The 18,625-nt window shown below is 47.9% G+C and overlaps 8 protein-coding genes across 8 annotated transcripts; 3 read left to right on the top strand and 5 right to left on the bottom strand.

Moving 5' to 3' along the window:
• Window positions 1-1,338: 1,338 nt before the first annotated feature.
• N7500_010491 (serine/threonine protein kinase) lies at window positions 1,339-1,638 on the top strand (the record flags this gene model as incomplete). Its single annotated transcript, XM_056681629.1, has 1 exon — window positions 1,339-1,638. The coding sequence occupies one exon, from the start codon at window positions 1,339-1,341 to the stop codon at window positions 1,636-1,638; it is 300 nt and encodes a 99-aa protein (XP_056529011.1).
• A 1,161-nt stretch (window positions 1,639-2,799) lies between these two features.
• On the top strand, window positions 2,800-4,001 carry N7500_010490 (uncharacterized protein; the record flags this gene model as incomplete). The annotated part of the gene is made up of 2 exons (XM_056681628.1): window positions 2,800-3,195; window positions 3,249-4,001. 2 exons carry the CDS (start codon window positions 2,800-2,802, stop codon window positions 3,999-4,001), a joined length of 1,149 nt encoding a protein of 382 aa, XP_056529010.1.
• A 513-nt stretch (window positions 4,002-4,514) lies between these two features.
• Window positions 4,515-8,759, bottom strand: N7500_010489 (ion-transporting P-type ATPase SPF1; the record flags this gene model as incomplete). The annotated part of the gene is made up of 7 exons (XM_056681627.1): window positions 4,515-4,974; window positions 5,033-5,169; window positions 5,227-5,446; window positions 5,514-5,719; window positions 5,772-8,520; window positions 8,572-8,583; window positions 8,707-8,759. The coding sequence occupies 7 exons, from the start codon at window positions 8,757-8,759 to the stop codon at window positions 4,515-4,517; spliced, it is 3,837 nt and encodes a 1,278-aa protein (XP_056529009.1).
• A 1,089-nt stretch (window positions 8,760-9,848) lies between these two features.
• On the bottom strand, window positions 9,849-11,224 carry pyr8 (acetyltransferase pyr8; the record flags this gene model as incomplete). The annotated part of the gene is made up of 2 exons (XM_056681626.1): window positions 9,849-10,359; window positions 10,431-11,224. 2 exons carry the CDS (start codon window positions 11,222-11,224, stop codon window positions 9,849-9,851), a joined length of 1,305 nt encoding a protein of 434 aa, XP_056529008.1.
• A 1,198-nt stretch (window positions 11,225-12,422) lies between these two features.
• pyr7 (O-acetyltransferase pyr7) lies at window positions 12,423-13,829 on the top strand (the record flags this gene model as incomplete). The annotated part of the gene is made up of 1 exon (XM_056681625.1): window positions 12,423-13,829. The coding sequence occupies one exon, from the start codon at window positions 12,423-12,425 to the stop codon at window positions 13,827-13,829; it is 1,407 nt and encodes a 468-aa protein (XP_056529007.1).
• Window positions 13,830-14,142: 313 nt separating this feature from the next.
• On the bottom strand, window positions 14,143-15,223 carry pyr6 (polyprenyltransferase pyr6; the record flags this gene model as incomplete). Its single annotated transcript, XM_056681624.1, has 3 exons — window positions 14,143-14,707; window positions 14,784-15,075; window positions 15,127-15,223. The coding sequence occupies 3 exons, from the start codon at window positions 15,221-15,223 to the stop codon at window positions 14,143-14,145; spliced, it is 954 nt and encodes a 317-aa protein (XP_056529006.1).
• A 417-nt stretch (window positions 15,224-15,640) lies between these two features.
• On the bottom strand, window positions 15,641-17,282 carry pyr5 (FAD-dependent monooxygenase pyr5; the record flags this gene model as incomplete). Its single annotated transcript, XM_056681623.1, has 4 exons — window positions 15,641-16,105; window positions 16,165-16,547; window positions 16,681-16,949; window positions 17,005-17,282. 4 exons carry the CDS (start codon window positions 17,280-17,282, stop codon window positions 15,641-15,643), a joined length of 1,395 nt encoding a protein of 464 aa, XP_056529005.1.
• Window positions 17,283-17,817: 535 nt separating this feature from the next.
• On the bottom strand, window positions 17,818-18,608 carry pyr4 (meroterpenoid cyclase pyr4; the record flags this gene model as incomplete). Its single annotated transcript, XM_056681622.1, has 2 exons — window positions 17,818-17,935; window positions 18,088-18,608. 2 exons carry the CDS (start codon window positions 18,606-18,608, stop codon window positions 17,818-17,820), a joined length of 639 nt encoding a protein of 212 aa, XP_056529004.1.
• Window positions 18,609-18,625: the final 17 nt, after the last annotated feature.

The following is an 18,625-nucleotide window of genomic DNA, read 5'->3' as shown; positions in this document are numbered from 1 at the left end:
TTGATGGTCGAACACTCAGCTGAAGCGAAGGGTACCCAGTTACAAATAACTGCGTACGGAGTATTCTTTCACGCTATCATCGTATCTATTGGCAATACCTAGGAATGATTTATACTGAAAAACAAAATCCACCTGGAATGTGAGTTTAATAGAAGTGATCCATTGATCTTTTCTTTTCTTTTTTTTCATCTGTTGAGAAATTTATGATTCATCCACTCGCAGCCCCCGATCAGCCTCAGTGGTGGATTTCGATTGAGACACGTCCGGTCTGATGCATCGATGCCTTGATGCCTTGATGCCTTATCGGACTTTCATCCAGCATTGAAAGAACCAACTAGATTGCTAACTTAGATACATAAGTTGTAAGCATGAATCGCGTTGAGCTTTCTCTATATAACCGACATGATCAGTTGTTTAGAGGCAAGCTTCGACCTCGTCTCTCTCATGCCGTCAAGTTGATCAATCCAGGTATACGGGAGTACTTGAACTGTGCAACAAATACCTACAATATTCTGACTAGTACTCCATACTCCGGAAAAGGACTTTTAATTGCTAGTTCTAAGAATAGGGCAACGATCTTCTCTCACAGCAATGTGCCAAGATATTTTCAATTCTTATCCAGTGGCGCCCGGCAAGCCTCGAATTTGGTATTTTATGATATAGGCTGACATTGGGATCATTGGATGGGGCTGCTTTCATGTTGGATTTTTACCTTACGATGGAAAGGCAGTCTTGAATACATGAGTTGTGTGATAGAGATCCTTGAATCTCGAGAGGATGGTGATCTACTATATCCTTCAAAATCGAGGATTGCGGATATCAAGTAACTAACGGTGTCCTCGGGCTACATCTGCAATTTGCGGCAAGGATACTTAGATATCCGTAAATCTGAAGGAAGTCACCGCAGTCTATGCGGAATTCTAGTCTCAAACATATATAACTTGACTCTCATTGAAATTCAACCAAATTGTGCTCTCCATTCAGATAATTGTCTCTGTCCAATCATGATAACACCATTTTTAAACCCTTTCGGCAATTCCATCTGAGAAAAAAAGCTACTTGGGCATGGCCGGTCCGGTGTTGTTTTGAAAGGCGATGTGACTGTTAAAGTGCCCCTGAGGTACTCATATACCTTGGATGATGAAATGACTGACAGTTTCCTGGTCATCCAAAGGGGGCAAAAAGTTTACGATCAACTAAAACAATGCGATGGAGTTGTGCCATACCTGTGTTTTGCGGACGAAACCACACAACTCGCGTATATGGAAAACGGAGATCTGCGATCATATTTATCAAAAAGCCCCTTCGAAGTCTCTTCAGTTATCATGATTCCGAGACATGGATCTTGCTTTATCGCCCATACACGGCCATTCAGTCGTTGTTGCGGATGTTGCTTGTCGAAACATTCTGCTTGATTCTGATCTCTCCATCCACTTCGGCGATTTTACCGAGTCCAGCATAATGCCTCCTGAGACCATTATGGGAACGGACGATGATAATGGATACTCGATACCAAGCGATATTGGTCAGTTGGGCAAAGTCATCCGTGAAGTCATAGCCGAGGAAAAGATTTCGTATCGAAAAGGTCCTGGATGCCAGGTGTTTGTCGGAATGCCAACGAACTCCTGGAAGAGTTAGATGCTGTCTTTTTGGAGGAGTCTCGCCGCAGGTCTCATTTTTTTCCGTTGCGACTGGGACAGTCATGGTAGCTGCTTGGCTGGTATATGGGGTGGGAACGGCGGTGATGAATGGACTTTTTTCCTTAATCTCTTGATCTGATTTGTCAGTGGTTGTGCTAGTGACTCCGGAGTAGTCAACTAGTTATTCAGATTTTTCATGTACTTTTGCCTTGCTTGATAAGGAGACTAAGCTTAGCTGTTTGGCTCAGTTTGAAGGTGTTGATTGGTGAAATCCGCAATATATCAAGTATTGGGATTCAGAAGCAAAAACATCCCCAAGTACCAAGCGATACGATCTCGTGGCCTATGAAGTCAAGGACCAAGGTGGAGCACTACGAAACGCTCATGGATCCAATCATTCACGATGTCTCTACACTCGGCGTTCATTGATGCATTCATATTGTATGTTGAAAAAAACCAGAGGGGTCGAAACTATCGGTCAACCAAGATACTAAGTACGGTGCTAACAAAGATAGTCTTCCAAATCTGGCCCTACGCGTTTACAAAGAAGTGGTTCGGTGTCTAAAAATTTCCTGAAATGAAGAAATGAGGTTTCTGCTATTTTTCGAGCGCGTCAGGGGACAATCGATCTGTCTGTTTACGCCCGGCCTTCTAGTCTCAGTACCTGTATGGAATAAATAGTCCCTTTCTTACTCCCACATTCAAAGATCTTCTAGAATTTCGAGAACCTATTGGATCTGTCCTTAGGCTATGGGTATCTTGCTCGGGTGAGGCGTTTACATTTAAAAAGTATTCCACCTTCATAGCCTCGAGTCTTCCGACTTTTAGGGCTTAGACAAAGCCTTGATAGAACAAGCTGGGAAGGCCATGCAGTGAGCAGCGAGAGGACAAAGAAAATAACCAGGGTGTCAACCACCGAACGCAGCGCCTTACTATGATTTGGTTCAGAATCACACTAATAAACCTGGCATAGTATCATATTTCTTTCACGAAGCGCTCGCCGCCTATCCCTGGCAATGTCACATTCATTCATGCAGGCATCTTTCCTTGGTCATTGAATTCTTCCCTCTTGAAACAGATAAAGGTAGACCTTATCTCCTTGAGAAGAAGAGAGAAAATAGAGTAAAGGCAACTGCGCTCTCAAACAGCTCTCCAGGTGATGGAGTGCTTCCGCTTCAGCAACTTCGTTGCTTTCATCAGCCTCCTTTTGGTCAATCCGACAGCAACATCAGGTGCAGCTGTAGGGTCTGCACCTCAAGCAGGTAGCGATGGTATTTGTTTCAAATATGTCGTCCAGGCTGGCGAGACTTGTCCTATGATTGCTCAAGCCCACTCGATCACCGTGGCTGATATCGAAAGATACAATACTCGAAGCTGGGGATGGCTTGGATGCGGAAATTTGCCACAGGGGACTTTTATCTGCCTCAGCACCGGAGAACCTCTGATGCCAGCTGCGCTTCCAAATGCTGCTTGTGGGCCTCGGGTACCTGGAACATCACGTCCCAACAACTGGTCTGACCTAGGGTCTTTGAATCCATGTGCGGCTAATGAATGTGTGAGTCAAGGGCTTGTAGACATATAGATCCTCGATAACTAATGGTTCAATAGTGCTCCTCGTGGGGGTTTTGTGGAAGCACCCCGGACTTTTGCAGTTCTACAGCTCATGGCGTTGGCAACCATTCCACTGAAGGGACCGCATCGAAAGATACTGCCACTTCAGGGAAATCTGCCACATCTACAGATGCACTCAAGTCTATTCAGAAGCTTGTGGCTATTCAGAAACTTGTGGCTAGCAGTGTGTCCTCATCCACTAAGACAACATCGACCAGTACAACCAAGTCTGCCCCCAAAGCTACATCAACCACCAAAACCACCAAGATTACTTCCATTAGCAAAACCACATCGGCAACAAAGCCAACCAAATCTTCAAAAACAAAAACAAGTACTGGTACTAGCAAAGCGCCAACTGTCAGTCCATGGACAGTGATGATGTACACCAAGAAGAACTGCAAGGGCGACTACTACATACTCCAAGGACATAATGTGGATGACAAGAAGAACTACGACTGCTTGAGACCGGACGAAGGACTCAGCGACAAACCAACAGACACAGGTGTTTCTTGCAGATGGTCTCACAACGGCGCCTTCACTAGTTGTAATAATGGCACTATCGGGTCACCAGAATCCTGGGTAGTCAAGGGTGGTATCTGCACTATATGGGAGTATATATATTGTGATAAAACTAAACACCGTTCTATGGGTTACTACGACAAGGCGTGTCGGAATCGGGCTGAGTTTGATATAGTGAACTGGTGGTCTATGAAATGTTACATTCCTATAGGGTTGAATGACTCTTTCTGAGTCTATCTGATGTTATACAATTCATGCTTGCACTGGCTTTACGTTTATACGGTGAAGTTTTATATTGCTCTAACGTCTCGGCTGCGATCGGCTCAGTCACTCCGAATCAATCCTACCTCAGGTGCAAATGGCATAAAGCGGGCAATCTGACCATGCAATTGGTACTATGATAGACCCCCAATGGGGTGAGCGTTGCATCTACCAGAGCACTCCGTATGTAATTATAGCTGGTGATATGCCAAATGCGCTAATGGTGATGAGAGATGCAGAGTGATAGTGACTTGCAAGCAATTTGGCCACGATATACTACTTGGCCAAAGTGATGGATAAGTACGGAGTACTTCAGAGAACAAAACACGTCCTCCGAAAGAAAAAAATAAATTCTACTGGGAAGATTGTTTCAATAAAAGCCAAAAAAAAAACATGTATTAAATGTCATGCACCACATGAGCATTTCTAAAATCGGACAACCTCCTCTCTATGCATATAGATACAAAAGTTCAAACCACCAAACTAGACCTTTCTTTGCAGCTCCTTCTGAGCCTCGGCGTCAACTTGCTCTTGCAACTTACGCTCCGCCTCGCGCTTAAGCTGGTCGGGGCGACGAATAGCAATGTCCTTAGGGCGGAAGTCACTAAACAGGTGCTTGAGAACGTTCTCAATCAACCAGCAGCCACCGTAGTCAAGGATCATCAGCACAGTGAGAGTCATCTTGAATTCGTTGGTGAAGGGGACGAGGCGCAACTTCTCATTCAGCTCGGGGATGAATTCAGTGGCACAGGAGAATGCAACACCTGATGCGGCGATGAGACCCCAGTACATGCCCTTGTTCTCGCGGATCGACTCGCGGAAGGGGCGTCCTTGGTAGTTGATTGAGAAGGTCGAGATTTGCTGAATCAGCTGGAGGAGGTAGATGGCACTGTTCAGGAGGGACGGCTCAAATTCGCCCTCGAGATCAATATCGGAATCTCTCCTATTGTTTGTGTTAGCCATTGAGTGGTACATAGGGGAGAAAGGTTCTCGTAACGTACGGCTCGTGCTTATAGACATAGTTGGAGAGATAGATCAGAGTCGCAATGTGGATGGCAAACTGTCCGAGAACAGATCCAATGATGTAGACATTGAAGATATTGGGCTGCGGGCGCTCCTTAGACAGACCCTCGACAGACTTCACACATGAAAATGTTAGTAACCCATTTTGTCAACATGGAGAACTATAACATACCTTGGCGCGGGAGATAGAAAGGAAGCAGACACTCATAAGCATACCGCTGATGGTGACTTGTCCATCACCAAACTTGATACCATCCAAATAGATGACACTCAGACTGTAGGCACTGATCAGGCAGTTCAAAGCAAGGATCTTGTACATCTGAATCGTGGCAACCAGGGTACAGCGACCCTGGCGGATAATATTCGGGATAGCAATAACGTTGGCCAACTTGCTGGTGAAGGGAGCAGCGACTGAGGCATCACCCAACTTGATAGTGGGGGGGCTCGCTGTCATCCAACTCCTGCTCCATCATAGATGATGTAAGCTTGTCTGCAAGGCCAGCTGCGGCAACCTGTGCCTGCTGCTTTTTCTGCTGCTGGGGGGTCAAGTTTGATTGTTGCAGGGCCTGGGCGCCAGGAGATGTGATAGTTGGGATAGCTTCGGAGGTTCCACCGGGAGCGGCGATCGCGGCACCCTTGCGCTGTGACTCCCGCTCCATGGCTTTCTCGTAGTGGGGATTGGTAGGACCGGGGGGGATACAGGTGAGCGATCAAAACAGGGACTGGAGGGGCGGGTTGATTGAATCGTTGCATCATGCCGACTTGCTTCTCGTACAGCTCCTTCATCTTGGTGTTCCGGTAGTGTTCAGCGATCTTGGTGAGATCCTCTTGCGAGCCGTTCAGAAGCGCGACGCCGACGTGAGCCTGCTTCAAAGCGCCGACATCATTGGTGCCATCACCGCACATCAGAGTGGTGTACCCAGCATCCTTGAGACCAAGCAGAATCTCTTCCTTCTGCTTGGGAGACACACGAGCATAAACCCAGGTGTGGCGGAGCAAATCAGGGAGAGCCTTCTGGCCCTTGAACTTTGCCAAAGCATACCCAGTGATACAGATGTCCTTGGTTTCCAAAATCTTCGGGTCGAGGGGCTTAGTGGGGTCGACTTCAAGATTGAGCTGATCGTCGATGGTACGCCACACAATTTTGGTTCCAGAGTTATCATGTTCAGGGGCATCGAGAATGAGAACCTCACGGTCAACAATTTCGACCTTGCGCGCGACGTGGACAGCGGTCAACGGGTTATCACCAGTGATCATGACAACACGGTGGCTGCTTTCATTCAGCATTTGGACAGATTTGATAGCATCGTCCTTAAGTGGGCACTGCAGGACAAGGAAGCCGGCAAAAATAAGTTCGGATTCGATCTCTTCGCGGACATAGTTGTTTACGCGGCTCTGGGAAAGCTCAGTCTCAGATGAAAGGTACTTGTAGGCAAGAGCAAGCACACGAGCACCGTTGCGGGTGAAGTGCTTGTAGGTTTCCTCGTAGTTTGGGGGGGTGTTGACCAGCATAGTATTGATGGTCTCGGGGGCACCCTTGACACCCACAAACGTAGACTTGATCTTCTTGGAAGCCTGGCGGTCATTGGTCGTGACAGTCGCGATAGTACTTTGGCGCTTCAGGGCTGAGGAGAACTGGAATCTTCGCTTAATCTGAACAGACTCAACGCTGCAACCAGAGACAACAGGAGCGTTGCCCTTGGAAGACAGAGTGTCCTTCTTGCCCAGAGTCCAGCCAAGCCATTCCAAAGTAGCCTTTTCCATGGGGTCACCGACAACATCACCCTCATCCAGCTTCACCAAGGCGTGGGCACTGGCGAGAACGAGAGTGGTGTTGGGTCCAGCAGCAGATGAATTGGCCAATTCAGTGTGAGCACCATCGGCTTCGACCTTCGAGCCAGCCTCACCCAAAGTAAGTCCAGCAATACCATCAACGACAAGATCTTCTCCGGTCAGAGTACCAGTTTTGTCAAAACAAGCGATGTCAACACGACCAGCAAAGGGAATACGGAAAGGCTCAGTGCAGAAAATTGCATACTTGCTCAGAGCAGCAAGACTAGTGTTAACTGCCAAGCTCAGTTCCATAGGCAATTCAGGAGGAACAACACTGGTAATGATGAGGACACAGTCGAGCAGAAGTTTGGAGCGCTTGCGGTCCCGGATCACACCCTCCTGCCACACGTACCACGAAGCGGCAATGGCGAAAATCAGGAGGAAGAGAATGAACAACAGAGCTTCGACATTGTTGGCAGAGACACGTTCAGTCGAGTAGATCATGGTCCGGACGAGGCTACCCTGGCTGGTTTCGAACCCGGTCTTAACCACCACACCCAGAGCACCATTGTCTGGGGGCATGGTAACATTGCTGGCCAGATTCTTCAACCCAGCGTCGCCAGTCAGATTAGGATGGGTGACCTGGAGGACCTTGGTGCCACCATGCACAAACGAGAGCTTGTCCAATCCATCCGGTTCGATCAAGTCATCACCAGGACGAAGCTGGACAGAGTCTTTCAGAAGAGGTGTGCTCTCGCCAGAAAGCATAGCCTCGTTCACAATAACACTACCTTCAATCAAGAGAATATCGCAGGCAACGCCACTGTCCTCCTTGGTGCGGTTCACCGACATGAGATCACCGGGAAGAAGCTTATCACTGGTGATCTCCTGCCATTTCCGTTCACGGTATACCCAGACATCATAAGGCTTGATGCTCATTCCACGGAACTCGCTCAATGTCCTCTGGCGCTGCCACACAACGGTGCTCTCGAACATAACAAGCATGAAGAGCGTGAAGAGCGAGTAGTACCAGTATTCATCCAGCATCCACAACCCAACACAGAAAATCTGGAAGACGAAGAATGGCGCGACAGCGTGCTCCTGGAAGAGCTCAATAAAGCCAGGAACGGGGATATCGAAAGTATTATCGCCATAGTGGTTTTGAACGCGGTCAATCTCGGCCTTCGACGTGAATCCCTCGTTCTGCTGGAAAGTCTTAAGGGCAGGTTTCGGTTCAGCGTCAAGAGCGTAAGACAGAGGCGCAAAGGTGCGAGTCTCGGGGTAAAAGAGGAAGCGGCGCTTCTGGAAGAGGAACGAGAGGGACTTCTTTGGGCCGGTGTTTTCTCTAATCAATTTGCAGATCTCGGCAGACCCGGCGTTGGTGATGGGAACCACTTTGATAAGCCGGGCAGTGTCGATAGACTTGGATCGAACAGTAGTGAACAGGGTGTTGATATCGATGTTCCACTTGGTCATCAGCCAAAGGAGCGACTGAATTGTGACTATGGACCCCGCGAACACGAAGGTCCATTCCTGTCCCTGAATGTAGGTATCATAGCGCTCGGGGGAGAGGTAGAAGGCGAAGAACACGGGCCAGATGATGAGAAAAGGCCAGACATATGTATGCAATTGCCAAGGGATCGGATTATGCAACGAGGCAGTATGGATCTGATGGTCGTCCACGAGCTTTGCCCTGTATAGTGTTAGCTGCAGCAAGGAATCGGGGGAGGTTCTGGTAACGCACATGGTGGGCAATCTAGTGGCCGCGGTCAGAGTCAAACAACCAGAAGGTTAAAGACTCATATGAAGCAGGGAAGCAATGATAGGATCCAATCAAGGAAATGCCTAGATTCGTAGATGAAGCCACCTTCCACCTTACAATTTTGGTTCCAGAGGATTCGCCGCTCGACGCGCTAACATTATGTCAGCCATTTCCCTGTGAGCCGTAGATTGTTTTAGGCTTATGTAGCGCTATATTGCTGTCTCCTTCAACAGCCCGGCCGGGCTAGCTCAATCGGTAGAGCGTAAGACTCTTAATCTTAAGGCTGCGGGTTCGACCCCCGCGTTCGGCTATTCCTAAAACCAAACCTGAGATTTCTTTTTTGCTCTCATTTCTTTTTGTTCATTCTTAGTAGGCGAATGTAATAACAACAATAGGACCTTTTTTTGGGCGTATTGCAAGATTCGGGTTCTATGTTGTATATGCACCCCGTCAAACATGTATCACCATCAACCCTATATATCTCCATCAAAAAAACTGCGTACATTAATTGACATATAAAGATACTATGGACAAGTAATTGATCGGATAGGTTAAGTATATCCATAATTATTGCAGTTATTTTTTTTCCTTCACGTACAATAAGTAACATCATACAGATCGGATCAAATTGAGTCTGATCGAGCAAGTATGGTTGACATCCAACGTACAACATACCATAACGGTTAGCAAGAATTTACCCACCCGCCAATTTGCCGCCAAAACTGATCTTCGAACCCTATTCTCTCAAAATACTTATATGGTAATAATGTTTAAGAAAATTGCTAATGGAATATTAAGACTAGATTAATGAAATATTTCTTTCCGAATGATCAAATATGTTTGGCTGCTAAACAGTCACTCATTGAAATATGAATGCTCGTTGGAATGTCAGTGATATATATATGGGCACCTATACTAAATTCGCGATTTACATATTTCGTCAATGTTTAAAAGACAACTACCCTCTATTCAAAATATATATTGAGTTATTTTATATATGTTTCACCGTGCTGTATGATTTGATTTTTTTAAAAAGAATTAAAAAACATACTAGAATATAAATTTACAAAGAAAAGTTGGTTCAAACTTGGTCAGTTCTAGTAGAAAAATGGCGGATGGGTAAATAGATGGTGGTAGAGTCTCTACATCCACAGGTAGATCGGTGTAGATCGAGTATCTATTTGATAAGATCTATCCCGAGCAAAAAAAAAACATCCAGAACAATATTCAACAAGCATCAGCGACCCAGACACATAACTTCAGATCTCCCCACCAACCATCCAGTACACGAATAAGCCATAACCCAGCAGAATCTTTTGCGCAGTCCCTAGGCCAATTTCCCCCACGACACTAACTGGCACCATCCAGCTATTCTTCGGCTGTTTCCGCGCAGCCGGATATAAGTACCATGGGGATGTAACACACATCCAGAGACCCACCCAAACAAACCCGAGGAGCCTCTGCCAGATCGGCATTACGCGATCCTCATCCTTGTTCTGGCCTGTCACTCTTCGCCAAACTTCCTGAACCCCGTCCTCGATCATGATAGCAAGCGGGAACGAGCAGAAGAACTGCATGGCACCGGACGTAGACGGCGGAACGTCTAGAATAGCATCACAGGCAAGGTGCAATACGCCCGATGTGAAAAATGTGAAGAAGATGTTGGTATAGCGTTCCAAGAGCGAGGGACGGCGAAGGCCGAGGATATCTCTGGCGATATAATTGCCGACAGAGGTAAGTGGCCAACGGAAGGATTGATGCCAAAACTTGCTGTGATGGGATCAGTAAATGAATATGAGCGTCTAGCTTGCTTTACAAAAGTGTTGAGGAAGTCGACTTACCCCCATGTTCCACGCATAGTGCACACATCCCGCAACCTGCCGAAGCCCGGTCGACAAGATTCTGGGGTAGAAATGCCTAGGACTACCAAGATGAGGAAGTAAATGCGAGAAGTAATGTTAAGACAGACGCGCGAAGGCACAAGCCAGGAGAAAATCCCCACAAAAAAGCGCCCCGTCCACTGTTCGAACGTTGCGTCGAAGTACTTGTATTCCAAGCCGGGCCCGAAGAGGCGCGCCAAGTCTTCGGGGGGCGTGTTCTTGGTGGACTCGTAAATGAAATCAAGGAGCAGGTACTGCCATATGATGATGGCAATTTCCCGGAAGACATAACGCTTGCGGCTCAGTGTTTGATCCTTGCCATTTGGTAGAAGATAAGCTGCATGTTGGGGGACATTCCTGACCTCCCAGGTCGTACCGATTCCGCGGAAGTTAAGCAGCAATGCCCATGTATGAGAAAGGCGAGCAAGCAGACCTGCAGACGGACTGTACAAGTTTGCCCGTAGCAGATCAGTTTGATCCAGGTTCGTGATCAAGAGAAGATTGAGACATTGCAGAGCACCCACGGTTGCTTGACCCGCTGCCACGCCCTTCAGAAATTGGCTCGTCGTCAGAGACGGCACCCGAACAGAGAATTGGTACAGAATGTAGAGAAGGCATGGTGTCCAGGCTCGTCGAACAAAGGACGACCTTTCAGTTTTTATAATGAGAAAGGCAGTTGGCACAGTAAAAGATAGGTAAAGTGCTAGCTCATGGGCAATGTTGAGCCACACCGGGTTCATCACCACGGAATCCATGATTGCTGTCATTGCTATAACTGGCAATTCCCCAGTCAGAAACCGCAGGGAGGTCATATAAGGATCAAGTAATCCCTGTGTACTTACTCCGTACATTCTTACATAATGTACTCGTGCTTTTTCTCTATATCTCTCTATCTGAAAGATGCAAGGGGTGGCCATGCATACGAGCCATTGACTCGGATACTACTGTCACTTATTTAACTCTTCCTAAGGAGCACAGACAATGCACCAATTTTGCTTCTTTTGCAATAGAGACTGAAATACCACATGATCATTGGCTGAAATTTACATCGTGCCCCAGTTGGCGTAGTTCCAGCCAATCTCAGCTTCCAACTTATAAGCCAACGCAGATTTCACTCGGCTGAGCTGGACTGTGGATTAAAGAGGGGTTGACTCAAGAATGAGACATGGCTTTTTGGTAGAATGATTGGGCTTCATTGTGATATTCATGGCCTGAAAATGTCACCTGTCAGAGAACACCCCCATAGCCACATCTGGACTCAGACGACGGAAGTATTGCTGCTATCAAGACACCGAGAAAGAGTAAGATGTGATTAAGACGTTAACAAACGATTTCAAAATAACATCTTCTCTTAGTACTTGTCTAGTACTGACACGTTACTTTGGCATAAATATGGTTATTATTTCAAACCCCTAACAAGGACAAGTTTAACTGACTTGAGGACCGTTCTCTTGATTCTTGTGATTGATCATTAGGTACTTCCAATTTCCCAAGGTTTCACATTCAGCTGAAAAGTCAACCACGAGGATGATTATGACCTGTACACACGATGTGAAGCTGCATGCAGCTTGCATCAAGAATGCACACAGCTGATCCGAATAAAGAAAAACTTACAAAGTAATGATGCAGCAAAATGCACAGACTCATAGAATCTCGGCGGATCGTACTCCCTAAAGAAAAAAAAAAAGGAGACAAAGAAAGCGAAACGAGATCATCAATTGAAAACAAGTGACTGAGTAAGCCGCAACAACTCCCGAGGTCAACTCAATAGGATAAGGCATGCAAATCATGAGCACCCAAGAAAAATGCTCCCCAGTCAATCAGGGATATCAGCTTCCAAAAGCACATGTTATACTTCATGGTCTATGTGAAGATGGCGTGTGCGATACCATTAGGGACCCCAGCAATCGCTCTCCATACCCTCTATCCTCTCTCGACCACAATCCCCTCGGAATGAATGTCAGCTTTCTACTGTTCTTCCAGAACACGCAACCCGGGGAAAGTATTGTTGTTCTGGAGGACGGAATCAAGCTGCTGCTGAAGGTTCACCCCTTCCTCGCAGGGGATGTGACTCGCCGGACAGATTTCGGCCAAAGCAAGTCTATTTGGCAGATTGAGCCAGAAGCCCCAGAATCGCTTGTCCAGTTCCCTATGCTCCAGACCCAACATTTCCAAGCAGAGTCGATCAAGAAGCTCCGTTCAAAATGCCTTCTCACGGGCGCCGAGGAACAGGAGATCATCAGTCGGCTGACCCCGTTGCCCATCGACATGAATATTTCGTTGCCCCGAAGGCCGATTTTACGCTTCCAAGCAAATGTTATGTGTGATGGGATCATTCTCGCCATGACGTTTCACCATTCTGCAATGGATGGCGCAGGCGCTTCGAGAGTCTTGGGACTTCTGGCCGATTGCTGCAGGGACCCAACGGCGACGGCTTCTGCAAGTGTGCCACTGGACCGGCAATTACGATCGGAGATTGAGCGTCTTGTCTCAGAAAGCAGTTCTGGTTCTTTGAGTAAGGATTTCAGCCAGTACTATTGCGGCCTCGGGGATTGGGCCGCACTCCTTGCCGAGAATTGGTCGAGATTCCTTCGGACGAGGGCCCCGGAGCTTGTGACCTGGCGGGTGACGATTCCTGGTTCGAAGATCCAGTATTTGAAGGAAGCCTGCAATGCCTTGATAAGGGATGAAACGTTTCTCCAGGCCGATGGTAGGCCGAGTCCCGGCTTCCTGTCCAACAACGACATTGTGAGCGCTCTGATGGCCATGATACTTCGACAAGCGGGACAATTGGCTGGTAAATCTACCGAGCTGTCACTTGCGGTGGACATGCGCGGCAGTTTCCATACACCAGCCTTTGACGACTATCTGGGAAACATGGTGCTACTAACATACACGCCAATCTCACCCGGGAGAAATGAGGTCCCCGTAGATGGCGCAGATCCTCTGATGGGATTGCGCCAGGAGTGCCTGGAGGAGCTCACGCAGATTGCAGTGCGTGTACGCCAGAGCCTTCTGGCAGTCGACGAAGACCACATCCAAGGCGCTCTTTCCCATCTCCACTCGCAGACCAACTGGGCGGATATTGGATTCCGAGGAGTTCCCATTCCCTTGAGCAGCTTCAGAAACTTCGGTATCTTCGACCTAGATTTTGGAGAGAGTTTGGGTGCGCAGCCTCGAGAGTTCCAGCTCCATTTGCCTGTCTTGGGGGGCATGTGCTTTATCCTTCCAAAGCGCCAGGATGGTCTGGCAGGTATCGAGCCGTGGGACTTGCACTTGACTCTGAATCGTGATGATCATTCCGTGGTAGCAACGGACCCGTTATTTTGCTGGGCTACAGAAGGGCAATCACAGGAGTAATCTATGCATCTGTAACATATGTGCGGCAGTAGAGCGGGAAACGCGAATGTTTGACTTTTCTTTCCTACTGTAACGCCCAGGAAGAAATGAATGATAGATGTGTGCTTTCAACCTCAGATATAAAGATCCTTCAGCATCTATTGGTGAGTATGAATCGAGAAAATACAGCAACAACTTGTTTTTTATCGAAAGCGAAGGCAAGCAAATATAAGTAAGATTTATGAACAACACCCACTGTCCATACCAACACCACACAATACCCCATTTATCCAACCCCAAACCCTCAAACTCGGTATCATAATCAAAGATTCATTCATGGAAAGCCCGACACAAGCAGCAGCTCAACAGAGCAAGCCAAAACATTCCAAATCCCCAGCGCAAAATTCCGCCGATGAACCTTGCCACCACTACTCGGGTCCTTCACATCAAAGAGGTATAGCTGCTCGCCAAGGGACGCCGTCCACACCCCCAGCCACGAGAACCAGAGCCAAGCGGACCCACTGGTATGAAGAATCCATGGGATCACCAGCACCACAGCAAGAGCCTGTAACAGAAGCATTCCGCGTACACGGCTTCCCGCGAGGACGTACGACGAATTCACGTTGAGTTTACAGTCATCCTTGATATCCTGGTAACTGTAGGCGGTGTTGAAATAGATGGTCCACAAAAACAGGAAGACGCAGAGCGGGAGACACGACATGCCCAGCTCCTGCAAAGATATACTGTCTTCGTATACGGAGGCCCAGGCTGGGAGGATGGTGAGTGCGCTGCTTGCGCCGAGGATGTACTGCGGGTAGATTCCCAGCTTGCGACTTGTCGGTCGCTTGCCGAAGGGATACAAGAGGATACCCGTCGTGAGGGGGAGCATAAATGTCCACCTAGAGAGAACGAATGAGCTTCGTCAGTTTTCAATCCATAGGAGGAATGCCTTGATTCACTTGAGGGTACACATACAAGTTCTGCCCGCTCAACATGCGGTCCATTAGCCAGACAGAGGCACCGTACTGGACCATCATCCAGATCAGGGCGGTTCTGGTGGAAAGCCGACCGGAGGCAAGAGGGCGGTTCTTGGTACGGGCGACCTGGGCGTCGATGTCGCGGTCAATCCAGTCGTTCCATACCATTCCCGCGCCACTCAGCATATATGTGTACATAAAGGCCAGTGCTGCGCGACCAAACACCCAGTTCAGGGGAACGGGGTCGCCATCGGCATGTCGTGCGACTGCCGCAAGGCAGATAGACCAGACTGGATGGTATTGTCAGCTCCGTAGTAGTAGATTGAAGGAATCTCGATTACCTCCAGGGAATATAGCAAATAGACAGTTGTATTTGTCAAATCGGGAGACATCAATCAGGGTTCGAACCAGTTGTGCCGTAGACTGAGAGCCAGCCATCTTGACAGACTGATCAAAAATTAAGTCTGGTTTGGAAGGATTAAGCAAAGAGTGATCATACACTTTTGAGGCAAGAGGACCATAAATGAATGGGCTGGGATATACTCAATACATGCACATGGCAAATCAATGGATATGATTGACTACATGATGTACGAAGTATATTGTAACTGGGAGAGAGAGCTACACATCGCAATTGGCATTTGCATAGTAGCCCCACTCTGACAGCTTGTATCATAATATTGAAAGAATAGATATGTACTCCGTACTCCGTAAGAAACAATAGACTTGTTTGAAATCTTGCAGAACGCGTGGATTATCTTCAGGGCCTCTTGCTGAGGAGTCCCATGCAGATGATATATCATAGCCCAAAAATGTGCAAAAGCCTCTCTTGGTCCATAATAGGATAACTTAGCACTACGCAACCGAACTTGAATACAGTAGTTGGGCCGCAATAGTCACCAGGCACAGAGCTGCCACTGCTAGAGGAAATGAAGCCCTCTTCCCCGACTGGCTGAACTGGATCCAGCCAGGGCCAGACCGAACGGGTGGCTTTACAAAATCCAAGATATTGCCACCCGCAATTCCTCGGGAGGCCCAGTCGGCCGGCTTATCACCAGCGTAGGGCAATAGATAGCGTCCTCGGATGCGATTTATCAGGCCTTCCCGTGCATGAAGACGCATGGCGGACCGAGCAGCCATGGCCGTCGGCCCTAGCCGGCGGAGGCGATCCTCGACGAATTTAGCCAGGACCTTTGACAGATCATCAGTTGTTGGCTGATAGTCCTTTTGATGGCTGTACAACCATGTGTGCAGCCTGTTGCTGAGCTGAGCTGCATCCTCGATAGCGCAATTGGCACCCTGCCCGATGTGGGGAGCGAACTGCATAGGTCTGTGTGTCAGTATTTTCAGCAAAGCAATAATGATATTGGACTGCTGACCTTGTGCATGCTGTCTCCGATGCAGATAATGTTTTTCCAGTGCCATTTTCCGAGTAGACCCTCTTCCAAAGGTGTCATTTGGAATACCTCGCATCGAGCCCATATCTGGCCGAATTTGACCTCTTTCCAGACCGGCTCCTGCGCCAGCCTCTCGCAATGAGCTCGAGCGTCTGCGCGGCTGAAGCGAGGTAGGCTTTCATGCGATCCATCATAGACGTATTCCTTTTCCAACTTGATAAAAAGGAACCAAAAGATCCGCCCATTCTGTCCAATTACACTAAGAATACTCCACCCGTCATTGTAACAGGTTATTTGCTCGCCGCCGTCCAGTTGATCGACTTGCGACGAGATTCCAAAGATGCAGGCGTAATTGATCGTAAACACTAAACATCAATAAAAACATTAGCCTTCCAGTCCAAAGTCAAAGAATAGGCAAATTCTTTTTTTCCTTTAAAAAAAAGAAATAATCCACAGTAGGGTAGGGATGAGCTGAATAAGGAGAGGATATGTACACACCCTCGTCTTCACTCCTAAAGATATCCTCATGCGAGGCATTGGCCAATCGCCACATCTCCGCTCGTACCCGACTGTGCACTCCATCTGCTCCCACGACAAGATCGCCCTGATAGATGTGTCCGTTGCTTGTTGTCACTGTGACGCCATCCACAGAGGTCTCTATGCTCTCGACCTTGTGATCTAGCTTCACTCGGCTAGATTGAATTGGTTCAGCCGCCAGGATCTGTAGCAGCTTCTGCCGATCCAAGAATGCAAGTGGGTAGCCAAACCTAAGAGCTGTCACATTAGTCTGGAGCAGAAAGTGAACATTGCATATGGACTAACCGCTGCTGTAAAAGTGCAGGATACCGACTTGTAAAGTGAAAGCCGTCGGGGTAGGTTACATGCGCCTTCACCAAAGGCTCAATCAGCTCCTCAATTCGGTTGTATAACCCAACCTGTTCCAGTATCCGACCTCCATTGGGCATGATCCCAATTGATGCGCCTTCCTGAGGGGCAATTTCCTTCTTTTTCTCCAAAAGGACAAAATCAATATTGGCCTTTTCCAAGCAGTGGGCGAGAGAAAGACCAGCGATGGATCCTCCGACAATGATGACTCTCATGATGCACTCAATGGGTGGGCCGGAAGGGAATGGAAAGGTAACTCAAGCAACTAAACACACAAAAATCTTGAGTTTCATATAGAGAAAGTAAAATTACAACTGATACATAACAAGGGACTGACGTTCATTTGCGATGCAGCTGCCAGATCGGGGTATTTATCAGAATACTTTGAGTATGCCTACGCGTGCAACCAGCCCTTCCTCTCTACTCCGTACTCGGTGATATCATACCTTTACAACATGGTTTCCGGGCATATCTACCCTATGTGCTGAACAGTTTATGGAACCTATCATACTTCGCGTTCTAGACAATACGACCCACAAGAACAAGGCATTGTCTATCGATCGGAACGGGTGGATCGACCCGATCCACTTCTCATCCCTTGCATATACATTGTTCAGCTCCACGTTAATTCTCACTGCAAGTCCTCATTTTGATTTTGTGCCCACCGCCAACTAGTAGCACCCAAACCTGTACCCCTCGTGAAGTACAGAGCACGATAGCATCACTATAAGTGGCCCTCCTGTCGATCCATCACATAACTTTCTTCGATTGGCCCCGGTGCTCCTGTCGACGGATGTACCAAAGTAAAACCACATATGCAATATCCAGCGAGAAACACATTATACCATGCCAGGCGACGAAAGGGTGACTGATCCAGTTAAACTCATGCGGCCAATGGGTTTCTCGTACATGCAGAAAGATACTACCGATATACGAGCCCAGAAATCTTGAGGCCCTTCCAGCCACAACCCAAATTAGTAATCAGGGGGACAAGGTCCACAAGGGAAACAAGGAACATACCAGATTGTGTACGACGCCCCCCGGCTAGACCCCCGACTCATGAGCTGACAGACCGCACCGGCGGTCAAAAGCTCAAAGCACAGAAAGGCGCTCCAGTTGGCCGCTTTGGCCACTCCCACTGTTGCAGCGAATGCCAAATGACCCGCCGTAAATGCCGCGATTGCCACAGGAAATATCACAGGAAGACTCTTTCGGACGAGTGGGGCATGCTGCCATTCATTGGGGGAGAACTTGATGGCCGTGTACATGAGAAAGAGGTTTAGGACCATCCATGTTGTGAGGACGGCTCTCTCAGCGGGATTTTGAGAGGGGTAGATGACAGTGTAGACAAATTCCCACGCGAAGTTGCAACATAGTGGCAGGATAGCCATACCGTAGGTGCGGTCTTTGTGCGATTGGTATATCATAGCCAGATAGTTGATTGACCATCCTAGTCCTTGGGCTAATAGAGCCCGATCTGCTATCCAGGCAACATCGCGGTACTCCGGAGGCGCCGATGAGATGTCTGACCACCCGTCCATGGTAGTGACGTTCTTTG

The sequence above is a fragment of the Penicillium coprophilum genome (assembly GCF_028826855.1).
Source record: "Penicillium coprophilum strain IBT 35676 chromosome Unknown utg000006l_segment0_segment0, whole genome shotgun sequence".
Lineage (NCBI taxonomy): Eukaryota > Fungi > Ascomycota > Eurotiomycetes > Eurotiales > Aspergillaceae > Penicillium > Penicillium coprophilum.
Note: the sequence above shows the minus strand (reverse complement) of the source record. Positions and strands in the feature narration are given on the sequence as shown.